Source organism: Mastomys coucha, unplaced genomic scaffold (genome assembly GCF_008632895.1).
Source record: "Mastomys coucha isolate ucsf_1 unplaced genomic scaffold, UCSF_Mcou_1 pScaffold16, whole genome shotgun sequence".
Classification (NCBI taxonomy): domain Eukaryota; kingdom Metazoa; phylum Chordata; class Mammalia; order Rodentia; family Muridae; genus Mastomys; species Mastomys coucha.
The window spans coordinates 70,204,905-70,217,915 of record NW_022196898.1 but is presented as its reverse complement, the minus strand read 5'-3'; the positions used below and the strand labels follow the sequence as shown (position 1 = coordinate 70,217,915).

At 37.9% G+C, this 13,011-nt stretch overlaps 1 protein-coding gene across 5 annotated transcripts in view; it reads left to right on the top strand.

Annotated features, from left to right (window-relative positions):
- Positions 1-13,011, top strand: part of Fnbp1l (formin binding protein 1 like) — an 87,835-nt gene extending 74,824 nt beyond the window's left edge. For 2 of the 5 annotated variants that reach the window (XM_031375337.1, XM_031375335.1), the window contains 6 exons: positions 155-169; positions 3,018-3,127; positions 5,245-5,377; positions 5,882-5,976; positions 7,024-7,172; positions 9,436-13,010. In XM_031375337.1, coding sequence (XP_031231197.1) covers positions 155-169; positions 3,018-3,127; positions 5,245-5,377; positions 5,882-5,976; positions 7,024-7,172; positions 9,436-9,614 — 681 coding nt within the window. In that variant the 3' untranslated portion in view covers positions 9,615-13,010. Of the gene's footprint in view, positions 1-154; positions 170-3,017; positions 3,128-5,244; positions 5,378-5,881; positions 5,977-7,023; positions 7,173-9,435 lie in introns of all 5 variants that reach the window. The other 3 variants (XM_031375336.1, XM_031375339.1, XM_031375338.1) reach the window with 3 other exon arrangements.

Here is a 13,011-nt window from a genome sequence, read left to right as displayed (position 1 = left end):
GCTTAAATTTTTTTTTTCTGGCATAATTGTTTGGATTGTAAACTGTACATAATTTATTTTAATACTGTAAAGAATATAGGTTATTGCATCTTCTGTATTATGATTTCATGTGAATAATTTACCATTTCTTTCTGTTTTCCATTGAACTATTCAGTGGTCGATGAAGATGGTAAGCCCTGTGTGCTGATCTGTATACTATACCAACATTAAATATTCCAAAAACATTGTTTGACTTAATTCAGAACAAGCGTTAAAGTACATTCCACATTTCAACTTGTATGATTTTTTTTAAATAATTTAATCCATAGTCCAACAGTACCTTTGGGTGTCATAGATTAGATAATAATGTGATTAACTATCATCAACCCATCAAATTCTTAAATGTTATTGGATTAGAGTCCATGTCATGTTAAAGAGAATTTTTTTTTTAATTAAAATTTTAAAGTTACATGGTAGAGCAAAACTTGATGTTTTATAGAAGTAAAATTTAGAAATAAACTTTTTTAAAAATTCACTTTCTTTAAAAGGTTATACAAATTTAATGTTTACTTTGTCATAAGAATAAGATTTTTCCAGAAAAGAAAAAGGTTTTGCTAATTTTATAATGGGTTTTGTTCTTTTTTGGGAAGCAAAAGTATTTGTTTTGTGTGAGAGTGTGTGTGAGTATATGTTTTCCATCCCTCTGTGTTTGAGGTGTTCCTGTATGTATTTATTTCATACAAACTGATGGATTTACATTATGAAGAATTAACCCTCAAATACTTGGGTGCTTGCATAGAAAGCTATGCTCACAGATGTAGAAAGCAGATCACTGTCTTAGACATTTCTAGTTGAGACATTTTTAAGACAGGTTGTTAAATTCCTTGAATGACTTTTTGAAGTTCTTAGTAAATATAATGGAATTGCTTCATGTTCTTATGTAAGATTGTGTTGTAATGTTGAAATGAGATGTTAAGAATGCAAATGTCTTGATTCCTATTATTAAAATATTAGGTGTCAGATATTAGGTAATAAAATGCATTAGCATTACACAGATATTTGGAGATTTACCCATTGATAATGGCCAGTTATAACTCCCCCCAAAGCCTATTAAACTGAAATATATGTTTTCATTTCCTTAAATTATTTTCAAACTTATTTTTCAAATTATAAGGCAGGTTATCTTTGTACCATCACATGATAGTGTTATCTCTGGGCCTCAAACTAGAATGAATCTAGTAAATTACATTGATTAGCTAGTAAATTTAAAGGAATTTTATATAGGAAATTTTGCTGTTCCATCATTTAGTTTAGGTTTGGTTGATTGACAGTACTGATAGAAAACAAAAGCCGCTTAAACAGTGGCCCCACTTTTAGTCAATATGGTTGTTGAATGCCCGTCTATGGGCCACTGCAGAAAGCCTTAGAGGTGCTTGTAGTTAATTAATGGTAACATTTGATCGTGGTTTTTCCTGTAAGTGGGTTACCTTTTGTTTAAAAGTAAATGACACAGGTATGGAGAGGTGGCTTGGCCATTACGAGTACTGAGTCCTCTTACAGAGGACCCAGGTTCAGTTCCCAACACTTATATGGTAGCTTACAACTGTCTGGAACTTAAGTTCTAGAAAAAAACCTATGCTGTCTTTTGGCTCTTCGGGAACAAGGTGTACAGAGGTAGATGGAGGCAGGAAATCACCCATTATTCAAATAAAATAATTTAAAAGTGAACAGAATGTCCTTGTAACTGGTAAAAGCAAACTGTTAAGCATCTGTTAAAGACATAAGTAGTCCAGAAAGAAAGAATGCATTTTATTTTGTAAGCTTGTCTCAGTAGCACTTAAAAAATTGGGAGTAATATTCATATTCAACCATTTTGAGAAAAATAAAGGATAAGTATTAATTTTGGAAATGTAATATATTAATACAGGTTCTATTAAATAGATTCAGTAGCTAATAATGGTTCTACTATAATCTCTAATGTAGCTGAATTAACAATGACTAAAATGACATTTAAGAGGAAAATGAAACTGAGTGTGGTGACACACTCATGTAACCCCAACACCGGGAAACTAAGACCAGAGCTGGGAGTTCAGCGCTAGGCTACACAGTGAGGCATGGTCTTCAGGAGAAAGACATCATTACAGTAGAAAAATCTGCACCTTTATACTAACATTTAGTTTACCTAGATTCAAAAGCATTAAAACCTTCTGATGAGGAATCCTCCCTAAAGGGTTTCGTCCAGGCTGGGCATCGTGTCACATACTTGTGACAGTAGTACTGGAGAGACTGAGTTAGGAGCTCCTGAGTGTAAGTTACTGACTAGAGTGAGAGAGAGCCTGCTGTCTCACCAGAAAAGAGGGAGATAGAGAAAGAGAAACCAGGGATTATGTCTTTCAGAAACAGCTGAGGTCTGTCATTTGGATTTACATAAGACCGGAAGTGTATTCCATGTATATGACTTCTGATCTGTAGACTATACCTTTAATTTTTTAATGATCAGATTTTAATTTGTTTCCAAAGAATGGTCTAAAAAATATAATCATTCACAAACTAACTGCAGTATTGAAGTATACTTTAATTAGTTGTCTTCATGCGGTAAGTTGCTTATGTTGCTCAGTTATGAATTTCATATTTTTATTTAGCACATTCATGGTATCCTAAATGTCATGACTAGATTTTTTTTCTTAAAATTCTATGTAAGAGTACATACAAAGTAGTAAAATAATATAAATGAGAAATGTTGTGTGTTCCCATTTTGTTGTTGCTGTAAGAAAACTCGTGTGTATTCATTTTAACTGTCAAGACTTGAAGTAATGTGATATAGTTATTAATTACCTGTATTTGGTAAGATTTCTTTTTTCATGTTTTATAAATATGAAATTTAAGCTTTGATTTTTACTAATACATCTATATAGATTTTTTTAAGTTGAGGCCTAATAAATTGAAGTTAGTTGTTTAATTTATAAAAAAAAAAAAGGAAAAGTTAAAAAACAAAGCATCTGAAAATGTCTTAATAATGATGTAGACTCTCTTTTCAGGGCCCAGCACTGGAAGACTTCAGTCACTTGCCACCAGAGCAGAGGCGTAAGAAGTTACAGCAGCGCATCGATGAGCTTAACCGAGGGCTGCAGAAAGAAGCAGACCAAAAGTAGTGTTTCCTTGAGCCCTCATTGCTCTCCCTTCCGGAACTAATGAATGATGTGTACACTGATGCATAGAATGTTCCCTAATCATTCGTTCTGGGCTGGGGGTATAGCTCAGTGGTAAGAGTGCTTACCTAGCATTCATGAGGACCTGAGTTCAACTCCTATCATTCCCCCCAAATCATATATCCTAATTGAAACACTTTTTAAAACGTTTTAAAATTTTCTATTTTTATTTCATTATGTATGAATGCTTGATCTGCATCTATATCCATGTACCACCTGCATGCCTGGTGCCTGTGGAGGCCAGAAGACCCCTGGAACTGGAGTTAGAAATGGTTGTGAGCTTCCATGTGGTATGCTAGGAATAGAACCTGGGGTCCTTCGAAAGAACAGTCAGTGATTTTAACTTCTGAGTCATCTCTCCAGCCCCTGACACGCCTTTGTTTGTTTTTAGGGAAAAGAACACTACCTAAACTAGAAAACATTATGGCTTACATATTATATAAGTAAAAATCAAATGTTAGGTTTTGTTTGGTTGGGTTTTGTTTTAATTATAGTATTTTGTTAGTCTCTATTAGAATTCCACAAATTTGTAAAAACAAAACAGAAACCCAAAACATGATAATTGGTTGCAAAGAGTAGTTTTGCCAGCACCAACCATCTCCTCTATTTTATATACTTTTTAATGTATAAATTAAGTTCAGTATTGGTTGAGGGATTGTCATAAGTACACATCAAGCATTTTACATGGAGCATGTCATTAAATTCTTCAAAATAGCCATCTGAGGTTGCTCTTTCTATAATAAATGGAGAGATTTGGGTTAGAAACTGTGTAAGTGTAATAATAGGATAAGGGAAAAAGAATGTGAGTTAGGAAAAGTCTTAACTACTTGTACCATTCTATTCGTAGTGGGGGGTAAGGGTCTTTAACAATTTCAGCTGGATGATAATTAGCAACTGTTCTAAAGGTCACTGAACCTTGTATATGAGTAGATCAGAGGTCAGGAGAGGAAACAAGGAAAGTTGTTGGGAAACTAACTTGTAGATACTGAGAGAGCTATAAAACTAATTGGAAAAAAAAAGAAAAGTAAGTTTGGGTGAAAGTAAAGATTTTGCTTATGTTTTGTGAAAAATCCACATGGAAAGTGTCTAGTTGAGTATGGAGCTATACATCTAGAACTGAAAAACCTGGAGACAGACACTGAAGAATCATCTGAAGATCAAAATATTCTAAAGAGGAGTGTAGGATGAGATGAGAAAGAAACTTCTTGTCATTTATATAACAGACATTTAAAAGTTAAGAAGCCAATGAATGATTGCTAAGAAAGCAGAGGCGAGGAGGAGAAAAGGTAAATAGAACCCTCAGGTTAGGCCAGAAGAGACTGTTCGGGAGTACTAGTCAGCAGTGTCGGGTGCTAGCATCAGAGAGAACTGATTGGGCACAATCTCTGGTAATGTGACTAGAGAAGAGGAGGCAGGCTAGCAGGAACTGGGAAATAGCTGAAGGGGGTGCACAGTTAAAGATGGTGTTACTATTTCCAGCACAGATGAGTAGGAGGACAGTGATGCTGTGGAGATGAGAGAAGGAATGCTGGCGGAATAATGCTAATAGGACATGTTTGCTCTAGAGCCAGGCATGGTGGCACAGTTTAGGAAGATAACAAGAGTTTAAAGCCAACCTGGACTATCTAGTGAGACCCTGTTTCAGAACAAAGCAAACTAATGGATTTGGTTTGAGAAACAATGAGTGTAAGAACACTGTGGAATATTCTACCAGCTGTTTACTAAATTCATGTATGTATCTCATGTATGTATTAGTAGTATAGTAAGACATGTGAAGTGTTTCTATTAGAAGTCTTTTAAATGTAAACACTCAAGCAATACACATTTTAAAAGTCTTTAAATTACTGATTGTATGTACATAGTCATACATACACACACACACACACACACACACACATATAGCCTTGCACAAATTGTCTTTAATTAGGATATATTTGTCCAAACTTAGAAGTGTGACTTTTTAAGGCTCAGATAAACTTTATTCTCTAAAGATAAATGGAATTCTAAAAGCATATGAAGTGGATGTTTAATTTTGTGGTTTCCTTTTGTTTCTCAGAGAAGCACTCAACAAAATGAAGGATGTGTATGAGAAAAATCCACAAATGGGGGATCCAGGAAGTCTGCAGCCTAAATTAGCAGAGACCATGAATAACATTGACCGCTTACGAATGGAAATCCACAAGAATGAGGTACATTTGCTAATTCAGCATACAGAGATGAAACTGTATTTTTAAATATTTTATAAACTTTATTGCAATAGGTTGGATTTTGCCAGACTTAATATACCAGTATTTATGTTTAAGTTTAAAATTTATGAACTGGAAGCATTATTATGATATATAATTACCAAACTAACAGCCTACTCATTTTTCTATTTGAACAGACTATTTTTAAAATCACTGTAAAAGGCCAGGCAGTGGTGGCATACACCTTTAATCCCAGACTGAGGCAGGTGGATCTGTGTGAGTTCGAGGCCAGTCTGGTCTATAGAGCAAGTTCCAGGACAGATAAGGGTACACAGAGAAACCCTGTCTACAAACAAACAAAAAAGTCAACTATAAACTGAATCACTGTATACATTGGAATAAAATTTCTATAAGAAGACTCCTAAAGTCTCAAAGTGCACTTAAATTCAGGGCTCCTTAGGAACTTTCAAACTTACTGAACTATCTGGTGGTTTGTTTTTCCTGAAGGCATGGCTCTCTGAAGTTGAAGGCAAAACAGGTGTAAGAGGAGACAGAAGACACAGCAGTGACATAAATCATCTGGTGACACAGGGGCGAGAAAGGTCAGGGTTTGTTTTGTGTAATTTTTTTTTTTAACTTCAGTAACCATTTAATGTTCATCTTTTTTTTCTCAATTTTCTCCCCATTATTAGGTTTATCAAATAACTTCAGACTTTTGAAACTGTTCTGTATATTAGGTAATGGTTGTAGGTAAAGTAGGGAATTTCATCTTGTTCAATTCTAGCTTATCACATCCATAAGCATCTAAGAATAAAAAACAACAACAATATCACAAAGCAAAACAAGAAAAATACCAAAAAATAAAGAAACCCTAGCAGGCCTAGGAACCCCAGGGATGGGAGAGGTTCCACTAAAGTTTATCTATTCTTTTGGATTCTTTAACACACTAACTTCCTTTAATGAATTGGAAATCATTTTATTAGAATTTAGAGTCTTGTTTTTAAGCAAAATGAATTCTTGTTCTGTCTTGGAGTAAAAATTAGCTTCATTAACTAATTTAAGAGACGGCCCAGATGACGTTCATAGAGCTCTTCTTTTCTCTCTTTTGCCTGTTCTTCCCCCTGTGCTAGATTTAAGGCTACACCTGATTTTTTTTTTTTTTTTTTTTTTAAGAATTTTTAAAGCTTGCTGTTTTCCTCCAGGTTAAAGGAGGAAAAGAATTGAGTTTCTCTTGGGCAGTCCTGGGCAGAGTCCTTCTGTCTGTTCTGCAGGAGCACCAGTGAGCTGCTCACCTACATGCGCATGCTGTGCTCATGGCTTCTCGGGGGCTGAGTCACAGACAACCTCACTGTGGACTGTTGTGCGCAGAAGTGTCTCTCACATTAGAAACTAGTGGCTACTACATTGCTCCATGTCCTCTTTAGGTCCTGTAACAGTGAGATGTGTTTACTGATCATTGCTCCAAACATTGGAATCTTTGAAGTGTTTACTTAAGAAAACTAAGTGAAGAGTCATTTTGTATCACCACAAGTAATTTACATAGTTAATGTTTGAAAATAGGGCTCAATATGGAAGTATTCACTGACACCTAATTTCTCCTAAGATCAACTTATGAAATACCTGATCTGAGATACTTTAATGGTTTTTAGCCCTGAGGGAAGTTACACTGATGATGCAAACCAAGAAGTTCGTGGGCCACCCCAACAACATGGTCACCACAGTGAGTTTGATGATGAGTTTGAAGATGATGATCCCCTGCCTGCTATTGGACACTGCAAAGCTATCTACCCTTTTGATGGTATGATGCTTGATGATGGTGATGATGTTTATTTACGTAGCATCCTGATGGCAGCTTCCCCTCCCTCCTCTTCCTGGTCCCTTTCCCTCACCTCACCTCACTCCCCACCCCCCCCTTTCTCCTCAGAAAAGGAGAGGCTTCCTATGGATATCAGCCAGCCTTGGCATATCAAGATGTAGAAAAATTAGGCATATATTCTCTTGTTGAGCTTAGTCAAGGTAGCGCAGTTAGGGGAAAGGGATCCAAAGTCCAGCAACAGAGTCAGAGAGCCAGGCTCCCTTCGTTAGATCCCACAGACCGGACTGTACGAGTGGTACATGTGCAGAGAGGGCTCACGTCCATCCCTATGCTCTCTGGTTGGCAGTTCAGTCTCTCTGAGCCTCTCCGGGTCCAGGTTAGTTGATTTTGTAGGTTTTCTTGTGGTATCCTTGACGCCTCTGGCGCCTTCAAACCTTCCTCCTCCTTTTGTAAAGGATTTTCCAAGCCCTGCCTAGTGTTGGTTGTAGGTCTCTACATCTGTTACTACCAGTTGCTGGGTGAAGCCTCTGATGGCAGCTATGCTAGGCTCCCTGTCTGCAAGTGTACCAGAGTATCATTAAAAGTGTCGGGGGAGGGTACTCCCTCATGGCATGGGTCTCAGGTTGGAGTCTCTCCCTCTGCCTGCCACCCCCAACCTGATCCCTCCTCTTCCCATTACCACCCTCTCCTGCACAGTCCCCTCCCTGGTATGATGTTCATAATATATAATATTTGGTAAAATTAATTCTTCAAAGTAAGTCATATTTTAGTATCCTTAGCTAAGCGATACATTGTCAGAAAATTACATTCCTGGTTCAGTAATTGTATAGTTTTGTTTTAACTTTGTTAAATATATCCCCAACACACATCCGCACACCCTGAATTGAAAGAACTGTCTTGTATGCTGCTAGATCCTAACACAGATGATTACCTACAACTCTGGATCCTAGATCTTACACACACTCACACATGCATAACAAATCTGTGGCGGCTTGAGCGTGTGGCCCAAGCCAGGAGCAGACAGCTTGTAGATGTCATTTTATGCTCTCTGTTGCTGCTAATGTTATAGTGAGACAAGGCGCAGCTGAGTGCTATCTATTGTATGCTGATTCTGTAGGCTTCCCATTCAGATGAGAGCAGCAGTCGCTACTGACTGTACGTAGTGCCTTCACCTGTAATGTGGTGGCTGGAGAATGGGCTGGAGACAAGGAAGAAAGAGGTGGTGTGGCTCTCTCTTCAGTCATTTAGTTTTTTCTTTCTAGGACTCTTAAAAAAACAAAGTTCTCTTTGTCAACTAACAGAAGAGTAGAGTAACACCTCCATCAACAGTTATAAAATGTTCTGTAATTTATCACCTTTCTCCATGTGTTAGTGTTACAATTGAGTGAAGTCTTTAGTTAGTCTTCATTTTTTAGAAAATATATTTAAAGGGATAGGGAGATCTCTTAGTGAGTAAAGAACCTTGCCGCCTTTACTGAGAACCTCAGTTTGTTCCTGGAAATCCACGTGGTAGAAGAGAAGAGATACCTGAAGGTATCCTCTGACCTCCGCACTTGTGCCCTATCTCATGCTCGCTCACTCTCTCATGCACACACATACATACACACAATAGGTTTTCTGTGTTCATGTGTATGTGTGGTATATATATATGTGCATGTTTGCACTTATGTGTACATGGGTGTTTGTTCAAATAGAGGCCTGAAACTGATGTCAGGACTCATCCTCAGTTGCTCTTAGACCTCATTCAACAGTCTTTGAATAGAACGCAGAGCTTACTAATGCAACCGATCTGGCTAGCCAGCTTGCTCCAAGGATCCCTTCTGTATATATTCTTTCTTTCACCCTCTCTCATCTGTACTATCTTCCGATTCATACTTCATGAAGTTTTTAGATAGGAACACAGCTTAAATTTGGGGAAAGAATTAGAATTGTGAAACAGTGATTAGACCACCCTGTCAAATTATATAGTGTCTGTATATGTTACATAGTGCTCTGCCCAGTTGCTAAGTCTGTTATGCAGTGGGTGATTGTAGCCTGCTTCACATTCAGATGAGAATCTGTGTGATGTGTTGAGTAAACTAGAAAGCATCACAGAAAGGGTGCTGCTGTGGCGATCCATGGGCTCTTACATCTAGGTATGATGAAGTGCAGTAGCCCATGTCTAATAGTATGTTGTATTTATAACTTTTATTAACATTATTGCAGTGCTCTAATGCTGCATATGCTTTGAAAACTTTCCATCTAGGGCATAATGAAGGTACTCTGGCAATGAAAGAAGGTGAAGTTCTGTACATTATTGAGGAGGACAAAGGTGATGGATGGACAAGAGCCCGGAGACAGAACGGTGAAGAAGGCTACGTTCCCACAACATACATAGATGTAACTCTAGAGAAAAACAGTAAAGGTGCAGTAACTTATATCTAACTAACCAGGCAGCTTGTGCCATGTACACGTAAAATGACAACACATCCAACAGGTCAGAAACCCAAACGTTGAGGCATCCTGATGCATTGTTCACTATGTGAGCTGAGGGCAGGCTTGATCAGAGAGTGAATACTGCCACCAGAAACTCTTTGACGTCTAACTGTTCAAGTGATGCTGGTGTGGAAGCTTAATCGATGCCTTTCGCTTTCTGTCCTGCCTAAGTGTGTGTAAAGGATGTGTGCTTTCCTGCCTTATAAATAATAGATTTGATTATTAGGAAGAATTATAGGTAGAGTGTTCCCTGCCCCCTTCACCTCAGAAACAACAGTGACTGATGAATTAAAATAAACAAACCTGCTCTGGACTGCAGAAAGCTGATTCCCAGGAGCTTGGATTTATAGCTTCAGGTTCTAGGAAGAGAAGTAATAGTTGGATAGTTAGGTAAAATAACAGTCATTGTCCTTGCTATTCTTAACTTGGTTTTCTAAAGAAAGAAAATGAATACCTGGTATATAATCTATTTAATATGAGCTCATCTAGGGATCACAGGATAGGTCACCTGGTGAGCTTGTGTGTGAATAAGACAGCATTGAGACCTGAAAATATTTTCAATGTTGTACAAAGTTCGTTCCAAGCTAATCTTACGCTTGTACTTTCCACTTGAAAGCATCTTTTAGAAATATCACATTAGTGCTCATGTGGTTTCTGGCAGTTACTTATAGGAGAAGTTGAATCTAACTCAGTGGAAGCAAAGGATAGTCTGGAATGGAGGACGAAAGTGTGGCAGGTGTGTTCTTAGAGGAGAAACAGGAAACAGGTTTTTTACTGAGACGAAGGAAGATCTCTGCCACCATTGAGGGCTTCATGTTAGCTGGATTGTCAACTGTCAGAGTAGGTACCTCTTTTCCAGTGTATTGCCAAAGCATCTGTTGGAATTTGTCCAGTCAGGAGCTGTGCAGTCTAGTTGTCATGTGGCCACATCCTTGTTAGTTGAGTGTGGAAATAAAGGGAGGAGGCAGTAACACTGGCCTTTGATCATCTTGTGTTTCAGAGTTCTCTGGTGTTTTTAGTAGCTGACTAAAAAATGATTTTAGGTACATTTGGGACAGACAGCTTTAAACTGAATGCCCCTTTTGGTCTTACCAAAGGTCTTCAGTAATTGTTTTTTTCTCTTTCCTCCTGGACTGCAGGTTCCTGAAGAGGGTTTCTGAGGAAATGGGCCAGATGTTGAAGGAGGTTACATGCAGCTGCGTTGGGGGAGGGCATTAGAGTTGTCAGGCTGAAAGAGAGAGTGAGAGAAGCAAGTTGCATGAATGCATGCAGATTTTTTTTTACTAACTTCATTAGCATTTCCATACATTAAAAAGTCATTCTAGTACCAGTCCTTAAATTCCTAGTCCAAAGTTGTTCACATAGAAGAAGGAAAAGAAAAGCCAGCAATGGCTCACCTCTTTATTCATTTACTGATACCAAATCAGAAAGAATACAGAGCTGTCTTAAAGTTTGTCTTATTTTGGGCTGTCCAGTAGGACTGTCTTCATCAGCTCTGTTTAATTGGCTTCTAGACTCGTCGTCTGTTAGAGCCCTTGCCATTTGTCACTGTCTGCCTGCACCACCTCTGTGCTTGCTTAACATCCTGTTGCATGTGTAGAGTGATCTGGGCTTAGAGTTTTCAGGCATGTCTCTGTAATCCCTGTTCTTGTCAGAGCTTTGTTTCATTTTGCATTTGTAGTGCGAATCACTTTGTCAGACCCCTCAGCACTAATGTTTCCATCTTAGTGTTTGTGTATGCTGCTAAAACTTCCCCAGTGCAAACATTCCAGTTTGACATGAAGACATAGTCTGTGAACCTGAAGTATTTGTGATAAGAAAAAGAAAACATCTCTGCTCTAGCCTACAGCCCAGTTAAAGACTCTGAAATGTGACACATCTTCAGCACCTCAGTCTGGGAGAATCTGGTCAGCACTGAAGTCCTGGAAAATAACACCGAAGGGACTATTGTCAAAAGTCAGCTGCTTCCATTCAAATGCTGCCTTAAAATCGAGTGCCTAAATCTGTTGATTGCCAACACTACCACTACAGTATCCCACAAAGGGCTTTGTGTGCCATCTCAGTGCTCTGCCTCTTAACTGTGGCACCTCCGCAGCTGTGATGTAGCCTCGGTAGGCGGCTTCTAGAGCTCTACCGTGTGCAGTGGTGCATCTTCAAATTCATTGGATCAGATTAAAGACTTGTCTGAGTCCATTTTACTTTCATCGGTGTATTTATGAGAAGTTTGATGGACCTTCCCCCTTCATCTTTTAACGGGGTGGTGACGATCTCCTTTGATTATTTTAACGATAGTCTGTTTCCAAGTGATGCTTTTGTTTGAACCAGATAAAATTTAGTGAAACTTTGTAATGATCTATGTGCACTTTTACTTGTAAAATGGGAACTTCTGTATGTTTATACTTGTAAATATGATTGTCGTTAGTGCCCTCATTGCTCATGTGTCCTGCCACGCATTTGTGATTATGTTAATGACTTGTATCGGAACTAATTTCTTAGTGGTCTTGTAACAGGGAAGTGGGTGGGTTGGGAGGGTTATTTGTACCACTGAAGCTCCATTAATTTGGTTCTTTACTGTTTTGAGGGGAGAAAGAGAATGTGAAATGTTCTGTGTATTATTGGATTTCAAGCAATATTTTAGAAACTGTGTGACTGCTTTAATAATTTTTCCCAATGCTATTTGAATCATACACCAGTTATGGTAAAGCTGAATGACAATTGTGTGAACATTACCACCTTCATAAGATCAAGTACACCACTGTTATGCAGCTGACATATAGTGTATTACCTTTGAGGCTAGGAAACTATACAGTTTTAGATATTAAATCTCATTACAGGGTTATTTATATAATGTGACATTATTCTATACTGACAGACTACATGAAGTAGTTTTAAAAAGTAGTATTATTTTTATTTCAGAAGTTAGCAATGAGAAGGAAATGTGACCTGGCTGTGTTTGTCTTCTGTACAAAGACTGAAGTGCTTCTGTCTTCTGACTAGCACTCACAGAGGGCAGAGTTCAAAGCTTTCTTGTAAAGACTCTTCAAGCTACTGTGTGTTTTTCTAAAGCTGGCGTTTGCTTCATAGTAGGCAAGTTCCTTCGCGTGGAGTCATGCAACCTGGATATGGGTTATAACATTTGAAGACACTTGTACTTGCACAGTTTTTAAGTCATTTTTAAACCATACCTAAACTTTGAACATAGGAGCTGTCTAAAAGAAATCTCTTAATTTCACAGTAATTTTCACTTTGTGCACATATTGATTTCTTAATGGTAAAAAGCCTTGTTTATGGTAGTGTTCTCTGTTGAGAATATTTTCATGGAATAAAGCAATCTTTTCATGGTCAG